The sequence below is a fragment of the Gastrolobium bilobum genome, unplaced genomic scaffold (genome assembly GCF_033153095.1).
Source record: "Gastrolobium bilobum isolate Gb01-03AN ecotype WA unplaced genomic scaffold, APGP_CSIRO_Gbil_v1 utg3122, whole genome shotgun sequence".
NCBI lineage: Eukaryota > Viridiplantae > Streptophyta > Magnoliopsida > Fabales > Fabaceae > Gastrolobium > Gastrolobium bilobum.
In genome coordinates, this window is record NW_026897077.1 from 148,045 (window position 1) to 158,671 (window position 10,627).

Sequence of the window (10,627 nt, forward strand, 5' to 3'; positions counted from 1 at the left end):
ATAAATTCGGTGCTCCTGCACATCACAGAAAGCGAATGCTAATTAACAAGTTTTGACTTATCAAGAACGACAGCGTTCCGAGTACGCAAGGCGAGGGAATCGGCGGGTCTCCGGCATCGGTTATCGAGAAGTTAAAATATGCCGCCGGCGAAGAGGGGAAAAGCGAAGGCTGAGCCTAAGGCAACAACTCCGAAGGAAAAACCTAATAATTTCCCGTCTTGTATACGGTGCATGCCTCCTTCCTCCGTCGCTATAACCATCCACGCGAAACCAGGTTCCAAATCCGCATCCGTAACAGGTTGTTCTCTATCTCTCGTTCTCGCTTTTCTTCGATTTTTAATTTATAAGTGCAATCATGGTGCTTTGGTTTTTTGTTTTCTATTAAGTAGATGTCAGCGATGAAGCTGTTGGAGTGCAAATTGACGCACCGGCCAGGGATGGCGAAGCAAATGCAGCTCTTCTCGATTACATTAGCTCTGTAAGCTCTAATAGTAATTCTTGTGTTTGACTAAAATAAATTTGTGATTTGGTATTTGGTATGTTGAAGCTGATTTCTCGAGTGGCATCATTTTCATTTTTATCAAATCCCTGCTAATAAAAAAAATTAAAATAAAATAAAAATTTGGTGCTGTGACTGTTTTAGGTTCTTTAATGTTAAACATGGCGTTGTTACAAAGAATGTGTACTATATATATAAGATTGTTATGGTGATACCAGGTTTTAGGTGTAAAGAGAAGACAAGTTTCTATAGGTACTGGTTCTAAGTCAAGAGATAAGACAGTCATTGTGGAAGATGTAACTCAGCAATATGTTTTTGACGCTTTGGATAAAGTCTCTAAGCAGTAGTGATGAGAAAAATGAAAACGGGTTTTTTCATTGATGGGGCAACTAGCTGCTTGATACTGCTATTTACCACAATAACTGAAGCCAGAATATGTGATTATCTGTTTAGCTGTAGAAGAGTACCAATGCTCTTGATGCTTTGAAACCAGTAATGTTTTTCTATTTGGGCTTGCTCGTTTGTATTGCAGTATAGATTTTGACAATTTCATTATGCTGGTTATCTTCAATGAATATTAGCCTCCTCTCTTGACGTTTTGTAGTTTTTATTTGTGTACTGTATAAGAATCAGATTAAATACCTTTTTTGGTCCTCAGCAAATTTCACATGCCCGTTTTAGTCCCTAGCAAATAAAAAGACCATTCATGGTCCAAAAAATTTCAAAATGAACCCATTTTAGTCTTTCTGAGGACTAATATGGGTCTTTTTTGAATTTGTGAGGGATCACAATTTCAACTAAATGGATCCATTTTGAATTTCTTAAAGACCACAGTGTGGGCCTTTTTATTTGCTAGGGACTAAATCGGGCATCGTGAAATTTGCTGAAGACCAAAAAAGGTATTTACTCTAAGAATTATTTAATATTCATTACTTCGACAGTCCAAAACATCGTCTTTTTTCTTTTTCTCGTGTTCATCCATTGGATTAATTCGGTTCAAGTATTGTCGCACTCTATAGAGAACGACTCTTCCAAAACTATTTTTTTCATTTCCACAACTTGAACTAGAGATCTATGATTAAAGAATACAAACTATTTACTACTTGTGCCAACAGTGTTTGATGCAAACCATTGTCTTCTCGTCCGGGGAATGGATGCTTCCATATCTTATTTGACAAGTCATGTAAGACATTTGAGTAGTTCTTAACAAATAAGCAATTTATTCAACAGGTCATGTAAGTACTTAATAAATAAATCAAGGTTATTCTTTTCCCACTCTCTATTTTATACAAACATGACAGGATAATTTTTAAAAAAAAAAAATAATTAAGGTATTTCCCAATTAGAGATATTATATTAGAAGGTGAATGCGCATAATTTATTTCCTTTAACTATAAACGTTGTATGGATTAGAAAAATATAATATAAAATTATTAATATTTTTTATTTAAAAATTTAAGTGGAACTAGATATCGATATCTTACCAAAGTTAGCGTAGATCTCCCAACTGGATTAAAATTCACGCCCTTCTAGAATATGATCTTAATCCTTAACCAATATACTCACCCTTATTAGGGATATGATATTTACCTAATAATTTAAATAATTGAGTTTAGTTTACGCTGATTTATATTTTTTAAAACGAAGTTGCAATTATGGACTCTTCTAATTGATACGTTATGGGTATGAGGAAAAGGGAAAAATACATTCTATAAAAATAAATGGGATAGATAAGAGACTTATCTACTACAATTGAGATTAAAGGCTAAGTCACCCTCTCAACTGATAAAGAATCCACTTGCCTCACCACTAACTCAAGGTTCGATAAAGATAACAAGATTCAACACAAGTTTGAGAACTTGCAACACATTTTTTTTCATTTATCAAATCTGTCTTATGCATTACAAAACATCTCATGTTTATAGAATAACTAAAAGCATGAGAATACAAAGAGACATATAACTCTAAGAGTTGTATTGCTTAGGAAATAGAAATAAAACAACTAAACCCAACTCCCAAAAGTCATGCTTGTAAGAATTGTATTGCTTAGGAAATAGAAATAATAATAACTAAACCCAACTTCCAAGTGTCATGCTCCCAAGAGTTAATAACAACTAAAATCTCTTTATTGCACTTTAAATGCTAAAATTTTGATCTTCTTTAATAGTTGACCCATTAAGGCAGCCAACTAATCATAATTTGACCCAAAATAATTTCTGAACCCAATTGAAACTGTGCCTTGAAATCAAAACACAAATTTGCATATCCTGGACTTAACTTTTTAGCTTCTCTTATCAAATGTAACATTCTTACTTCTGTATCATCCTCTCCTCTCTGATTGGGATTTGTCCTCAAATCCTCATGATCTTCATTTTCACTTAAGTATGTAGTTAAATCACCAACGTTGAAAGTTGCAAAAATATTGGCTTCTCCGCGTAAATCCAACTTATATGCATTATCTCCAACCTTTTCAATCACCTTGAAGGGACCATCTCCCTGAGCCATCAGTTTATTTTTTTCTCTTCGAAGGAAATATCTCATTCCTCAAACGGAGCCAAACTAGATCTCCAGGACTGAGTTGCTGTGATTTGCAATGCTTGTTTGCCTTTTGTTTGTACAACTCATTAATTTTCTCAATTCTGACCTTGACCTGTTCATGGAGCCTTTTCATTGCTTTAGCACGTTCTTCGGCTTCAAAACTCGCTTGGGATTCTATTGGAAGAGGAATTAAATCAATGAGGGTGAGAGGGTTTACTCCATAGTTTACCTCAAAAGGAGACTTTCCCGTAGCATAAGGTGGAGCTCTATTATGTGCAAATTCAGCATAGGAAAGTTTAATATCCCAATCTTTAAGACTTTTACTCACCATACCTCTAAGAAGAGTTGTAAGTGTTCTATTTGTGACTTCAGTTTGCCCATCAGTTTGAGGGTGATAAGTTGTGCTTAATAAGAGCTTAGTACCCAATAATTTCCATAAACACCTCCAGAAATGACTTAAGAACTTAGAATCTCGATCACTTACAATGGTTTTTGGTACTCCATGAAGCTTGAGAACCTCCTTGAAATAAAGATCAGCCACATGAGAAGCATTATCTGATTTGTACAAGGAATGAAATGAGCTATCTTTGAGAAACGATTAACAACCACCATGATAACATCTTTACCTCTTTAAGTACGAGGTAATGCCATAATAAAATTCATACTTTCATCCTCCCATGGCTGATTTGGAACAGGTAGAGGAGTGTATAACCTTTAGTGAACTTGACTATTTGCTTTGTGACAAATAGAGCACTTTGAAACAACATTATGAATATCTCCTACCATTTTAGGCCAATGAAAGTGCTCATGCAAGATGTCAAGAGTTTTGTTGATACCAAAATGACCAGCTACTGCTCCACGATGAGCTTCCTTTACTAAAAGATCACGCAAAGAACTTTTTGGAATGCATAACTTGTTATTTTTGAAAAGAAAGCCTTCTTGAATCATATATGGGCTTGAAATTCAATTTTTCTTGTCTTCAAATAAATGAGAAAAATCTGGATCATCTCTGTAAAGATTTTTAATCAAATGGAAACCAAGAACTTTAGCTTCAACAATGGATAAGAGAAAATATCTTCTTGAAAGTGCATCAGCTACAATATTAGACTTTCCAGATTTATGTTTGGATACAAATGAGAAGGACTGCAGAAATTCAACCAATTTGGCATGCCTTGAATTCAACTTGTGCTGCCTATTAATAAACTTAAGTGCTTGATGGTTAGAATGCAACACAAACTGCTTAGGACAAAGATAATGTCTCCAATGATCAAGAGCTCTCACAATTGCATAGAACTCTTTATCATAAGTGTTGTATTTTTGCCTTGAGCCATTAAACTTCTCACTAAAATATGCAATTGGACGCTTAGATTGCACTAGGACAACCCCAATTCGAACTCCAATAGCATCACATTCTACTTCAAAGAGATCATCAAAATTGGACAATGCTAAAACTGGTGTTTCACAAAGTCTTTTCTTGATGGAGTTAAAGGCATTATCAGCAGCCTTAGTCCATTCAAAGGAACCTACCTTCATGCATTCAGTGATGGGAGCCATGATGGTGCTAAAATCTTTAATAAACCTTATATAAAAAGATGCAAGGCTATGGAAACTTCTTACTTCAGTTACGCTAGTTGGGGTTGGCCAAGATTTCACAGCTTCAATTTTAGATTGATCAACAAAAATTCCATCATTGGAGACAACATAGCCAAGAAAAACAACATGAGGAGAGAAGAAATCACATTTTTCTAATTTTTCATAAAGTTTTTGCTGTCTCAAAACAGAAAAGACATTTTCCAAATGCTTCAAATGATATTCATTACTCTTGGAATAAACCAAGATATCATCAAAATACACCACAACAAAATTCCCAATGAAAGGACGAAGAATTTCATTCATAAGTCTCATAAAGGTGCTTGGAGCATTAGAAAGCCCAAAGGGCATGACTCTCCATTCATATAACCTCCTTTAGTCTTAAATGCAGTCTTCCACTCATCTCCTTCCTTCATTTTAATTTGGTGATATCCACTGCGAAGATCAATCTTAGAGAAAATATTAGAACCATGTAATTCATCAAGCATATCATCAAGACGAGGGATCGGATACCTATACTTGATGGTGATGTTGTTATACTATCAACACACATATGCATAGTACCATCCTTTTTAGGAACAAGTAAAGCTGGAATAGAATAAGGACTCATACTTTCTCTAACAAATCCTTTAGCCATCAACTCCTCCACTTGTCTTTATAGTTCTTTTGTTTCTTCAGAATTACACCTATAGGCAGCCCTATTTAGTAATGGAGCGCTAGGTATAAGGTCAATTTGATGTTCTATTCCCCTGATTGGTGGCAAACCAGAGGGCAAGTTATTTGGAAACACATCTTGAAATTTCTCAATCAAATGTTGCACCAAAGGATGTAAAGGGGCCTCAACTGTATTCATGGATGTTTCGACAACAAGAAGGGCAAAAATAGGTTTGTTTTGAAGTAATGAACGCTCAACCTCTGTTTCACTCATATAGGAATTTTTCTCACGTGTGTTTCCCTCCCCATATAAATTCACATGAATTTCATTTGGTGCTAAAGGTGTAAATGTGATTTTCTTTTGATTGTCAACAAGAGAATAAGTATTTTTATGACCATCATGAACATGTTTATCAAATTGCCAAGGACGTCCCAACAAAATATGACATGCATCCAGAGGGATCACATCACACAAGATTTGGTCATGATATGCATTCCCAATTGAAAGAGGAATAAGGGTTTGTTGAGTTACCTTAACATCACTATTCTTACTTAGCTATTGTAGTTTGTAAGGATGAGGATGTGGAGTGGTTGGTAATTGAAGCTTCTGAATGAGTAACGTAGAAGCAACATTAGCACAACTTCCACTATCAACAATGAGATTGCATACCTTTCCTTTGACGATGCACCTTGTGTAAAAGATTTGTCCTCTTTGGCTTTTCTCTTTAGGTGCTTCTTTAGCTTGGAGGACTCTTCGTAACATAAGCAGATGCTCCCCTTGGTTTGCTCCTAAGATAATTTCTTCACCTGAGATTTCATCATGTTCAGCATCCCAAACTGAACCTTGTTCATATTCATGCTCAATTTCTTTAAGTGTCATGACCCGCCTATTAAGACAATCAACTTGAAAATGGCTATAGCCTTGGCATTTAAAATATTTCTTTCCATCCAAATTCTTTTAAAATTCTTTTGGAGCTTGCTTGACCTTCTCCTTCTCTTTTTCCTTAATAATTTTTTATGAGGAGTCATCCTTAGAAGAGTAATTCTTAAAGAAACTGGATGACTTGCTGGTTGTCTTCTTTGATTTTGAATGTTTCTCCACTCTAATGGCTAACTTGCACACATCTTCAAAAGTCCAAAAAAGTTGTAGTTCCACCTTCTAAGCAATATAGGTATTTAACCCACCAATAAAACTAGCAATTTTTTGTTCCTGAACTTCTTGAAGGCCACTATAAGGAGTTGCTCATTCTCCCCAATATACTCTTCAACACTCAGATCTTCTTGTTTAAGAGAAGCAATTTTGAGATACAAGTCTTGTTTGTAACTGGCAGGAAGAAATCTTTTATCCATCATCCTCTTCAGTTTAGCCCAAGATTTGAGCCTTCTCTTGCCTTCTTAGTTCCTCTCCATCTTCAAGTTCGTAAACCATATTGATGCATACTTTTTGAGTTTGATATTTGCAATTTTGAAGCACTTCTCATCATCAAAGTCTTTAGCTTCAAAAATTCGCTCAATAGAACAAATCCATTCCAAATAAATATCGGGATTCAAGCTGCCATCAAATTATGGGGGTTCAATCTTCACATCTCTAAAGTCATCTTGGAATTTTCTCCTTCTTCTATCATGAGGTGTTGACTCATTTGAAGAAGCACTTGAGTCACTAGCAGTAGAATCATGATTGGAGGGGCTATGAGTGCTTTTGGAATGTCTCTTACATCCATGATTTCCTTGGATAAGATTAGCAAGAGTTTGGCGTATTTCTTCAATCTATTTTTCAAGATTTGCAAGTTGTTGGTCACGCCTTATATTTTGATTTTGCTCGCGAGTTCTGTACCTTGGACCTTCGTCTTCCATGTAAATCGGTGCTCCTGATACCAAGTTGAATACGTGATGGGTATGAGGAAAAGGGAAAAATACATTCTATAAAAATAAATGGGATAGATAAGAGTCCACCACAATTGAGATTAAAGACTAAGCCACCCTCCCAACTGATAAAGGACCCACTTGCCTCACCACTAACCCAAGGTTAGATAAAGATAACAAGATTCAACAGAAGTTTGAGAACATCCAACACATTTTTTTCATTTATCAAATCTGTCTTTTGCATTACAAAACATCTCATGTTTATAGAATAACTAAAAGCATGAGAATACAAAGACACATATAACTCCAAGAGTTGTATTGCTTAGGAAATATAAATAAAATAACTAAACCCAACTCCCAAAAGTCATGCATCCAAGAATTGTGTTGCTTAGGAAATAGAAATAACAATAACTAAACCCAACTTTCAAAAGTCATGCTCCCAAGAGTTAATAACAACTAAAAATCTCTTTATTGCACTTTAAATGCTAAAACTGTGATCTTCTTTCATAGTTGACTCATTAAGGTAGCCAACTAATCATAACTTGATCCAGAATAACTTCTGAATCCAATTGAAATTGTGCCTTGAAATCAGAACACGGATTTGCATATCCCGGACTTAACATTTTAGCTTCTCTAATCAAATGTAACATTCTTACTTTTATATCACTAATTCAATATTATACTTATCTAACTGTGTATCTAATTGCCTTATTAAACTGTATGAAAAACATGTAAATCCTCTATTTTCCGGTATAATGGTACTTTTGGCCTTGAACATGGAAATCGGTTACTGTCCCTGGTAGTCAATGATCAAAAAAATTGAATTTCATAGGGCCAAAATGAAGGGCATTTGACGAGAAAATTTTCAGTGATTTAAGATCATCAATCACTGGATGGTCCTTTTGAAAATTTTGAGATATAAATAAAAATATGAGTGAATACCCTTTTTCGTCCCTGAAAATTTTTGCGAAACACAATTTAGTCCCTCGGTTTAAAAAAGTCACATTTCAGTGTCTTATTTTTGAAAAAAAGGGACACGTTTATCCTTCTGTTCAGTGGAAAGTGACGGCCCTGTTAACAGACGCCACCTGGAACGTTAAGTGGTTGAGTCACTAACGCCCTGCCCACGTGGAGAGAAAAGGAACGACGTCGTTTTACATTGGAAGGTTGTATCAGGTATTTCATAAAGGGAACGACGTCGTTTGAGGAATGGCATGTGAGTTGATCTACACCTGTTGTTGACTCAGTTGACACAGTCACACAAGTCGTCCATACCCGGCATTTCCTCAGCTCGTGAGCTTCAGTTGCGGTGAAGGTTGGTGACCCACGGTGGTTTGTTGCTGTACGTGGCTTCTGCAGTTGGAAGCTTGTGGAAGTAGTGTGGTTTAGGTTGAAGAGATCGTTAAACGGTTGTGACTCTGGTTACTGTCGTGCAAGGTACGTGAAATTCGTTTCTTTGTTTATTATCTGCGGTCCCTCTTTCGTATTTAAAATGGTGTTTTTGCTTAATGTGGTCCCCCATGTGTGGTTAAGGAATGACAAAGTTAGGGTTTTTTTTAATGTGGTCCCCTTTGGTTGAATCTTTTTGGAACTTGTTGCATGTGGTCCCCCATTTGTTATTTTAAGTTGGTGTGTGTAGTGATTACCAAAAAAGCCCCAAATTTATTCATGACAGTGTCGTGGAATTAGTTTTATGAAGCCATTAAAAAAGCCCCAAAGCCATATTGTTAAGTAGTGATTACTTGTATGATATTGTAAATTAATATGATGGTAGTGTAAAAAATGATTATGTTATGTTTTATATGCAGATGGATCAGTATATAGTCATGAGATATCATCATGGGGGTGTGTTGGTTAGGAATGATGAAGGGAAGCTGAATTATGTGAATGGGAGAGTGGATGATTTACCAGAAATGGATGGAGACTATGTAAACCTTCGTGACCTTGAAGCTCTGTTCAAGGGGTATGGTTACCACAAATGTAGGCGGATGTGGTGATTGAAGCCTGGTGAGAGTGATTTAGAGGTTGGGTTGCATCTTCTTGAAAAGGATTCTGATATTTTGCAAATGGTCAAGACTGCCTTAAGTAATGGGAACAAAATAGACATATATTTTGATGGTTGCATTGCAATTCCTGAGATTTTGGGAGGGGCTGCAGATCCAACTCCTCCTGAAAGTGCTGATGAGGAGGGGGTATTAGGTGATTCAGTTGACAGTTTGTCTGACTCCCATATGACTCATGATTATGAATATGAAGAGGGGGAGGGCAATGGATTGTCAAGTGATTCATATGACAGTGTAGAAGACGAGCCTTATAAGCCTCCGCCACTGGGTGTTGAAGACGATACAGATGATGAACCAATTATTGCATTGAAAAAGAAGGTGAAAGAAAAGAAGGAAAAAAAGACAGTTAACAATTCTGAGGATGAGCAGAATATGTCATTTGAAGATCAAGGCTATGGTTACAATTCTGAAGAATTGAAGACTCCACCTTCAAGTGGGGATGAGGAGGTTGAAAGGGAAGTGTTTCCTAAGTTTAATGAGGACCAGCCCTTTGGTTTAGTACAGCTCGAGCTTGGAATGGAGTTTTCCAGTTTGGAGCACTTTAAACAGGGTGTCAAAGACTACAATATAAGTCTTGGGAGGCAGTTTGTATGGCTTAAGAATGACAAGGTAAGATCAAGAGCCAAGTGCTCAAATGCTGACTGTGAGTGGATGATATATTGTTCTTGGATCAACAAATTCAATTGTTTCCAAGTCAAGACATTCAATGACAACCATACCTGCTGCAGAATTTTCAAAAATAAAAGGGCCACCAGGGATTGGGTTGCTGCAAAGTTGGAGAAAAGGCTGGTCACACAACCCAATATGACGAGTCGAGGCTTATGAACATTTAAAGGAAGAGTACAAGGTCCATGTTCATCTGAAGAAATTAGGGAAGGCACTACACAAGGCCAAACAAAACATAGAAGGAAGTGAGAAGGAACAGTATAGCAAGCTAAGGGACTACCTAGCTGAGCTTTTGAGGAGCAACCCTGGCTCCACTTGCCAGATGCAAGTAATTCCACAACCAGTCCCTAACAGCTCACCAATTTTTAACAAACTGTATGTCTGCCTTGATGCCTGCAAGAAAGGATTCAAAGCTGGTTGTAGACCTTTGATTGGACTGGATGGATGTTTCTTGAAAGGTTACTATGGGGGACAGCTATTGAGTGCAGTGGGAGAGGATGCAAACAAGAGCTTTTATGTCATTGCTTTTGCAGTTGTTGACAGTGAGACCAAAGAAAATTGGAAGTGGTTTCTGACCTTGCTACAAGAAGACATTGGCAGTTGTGTAGTGCATGGATGGAACTTCATAAGTGATCAGCAAAAGGTATTTTTTTTCAAAGGTTTTTCCCTTTTTTAAAAGTTGTTCATTACTAGCCATGTGTGATCACTTTTGTTGTTGCTTGATATATGGATGCATGGTTTGATACCAGCATTA

The 10,627-nt window shown here is 36.5% G+C and overlaps 2 protein-coding genes across 2 annotated transcripts; one reads left to right on the forward strand and one right to left on the reverse strand.

Annotated features, from left to right (window-relative positions):
* Nucleotides 1–24: 24 nt before the first annotated feature.
* LOC133303893 (uncharacterized) lies at nucleotides 25–1,378 on the forward strand. The gene is made up of 3 exons (XM_061503862.1): nucleotides 25–298; nucleotides 390–478; nucleotides 718–1,378. Exons 1-3 carry the CDS (start codon nucleotides 139–141, stop codon nucleotides 844–846), a joined length of 378 nt encoding a protein of 125 aa, XP_061359846.1. The 5' UTR covers nucleotides 25–138; the 3' UTR covers nucleotides 847–1,378.
* A 3,904-nt stretch (nucleotides 1,379–5,282) lies between these two features.
* On the reverse strand, nucleotides 5,283–6,161 carry LOC133303885 (uncharacterized). The gene is made up of 2 exons (XM_061503854.1): nucleotides 5,952–6,161; nucleotides 5,283–5,813 (listed from the first exon to the last, which is right to left on the reverse strand). The coding sequence occupies exons 1-2, from the start codon at nucleotides 6,159–6,161 to the stop codon at nucleotides 5,283–5,285; spliced, it is 741 nt and encodes a 246-aa protein (XP_061359838.1).
* Nucleotides 6,162–10,627: the final 4,466 nt, after the last annotated feature.

Bases quoted from the DNA above. Each gene is read 5' to 3' on its own strand.
- LOC133303893 (XM_061503862.1), top strand. From the start codon at position 139: ATGCCGCCGGCGAAGAGGGGAAAAGCGAAGGCTGAGCCTAAGGCAACA. The intron at 299-389 runs GTTGTTCTCTAT...TCTATTAAGTAG, and splicing joins CAAATCCGCATCCGTAACAG to ATGTCAGCGATGAAGCTGTT. The intron at 479-717 runs GTAAGCTCTAAT...TGGTGATACCAG, and splicing joins TTCTCGATTACATTAGCTCT to GTTTTAGGTGTAAAGAGAAG.
- LOC133303885 (XM_061503854.1), bottom strand. From the start codon at position 6,161: ATGACACTTAAAGAAATTGAGCATGAATATGAACAAGGTTCAGTTTGG. The intron at 5,814-5,951 runs GTATGCAATCTC...AGTGATGTTAAG, and splicing joins GGTGCATCGTCAAAGGAAAG to GTAACTCAACAAACCCTTAT.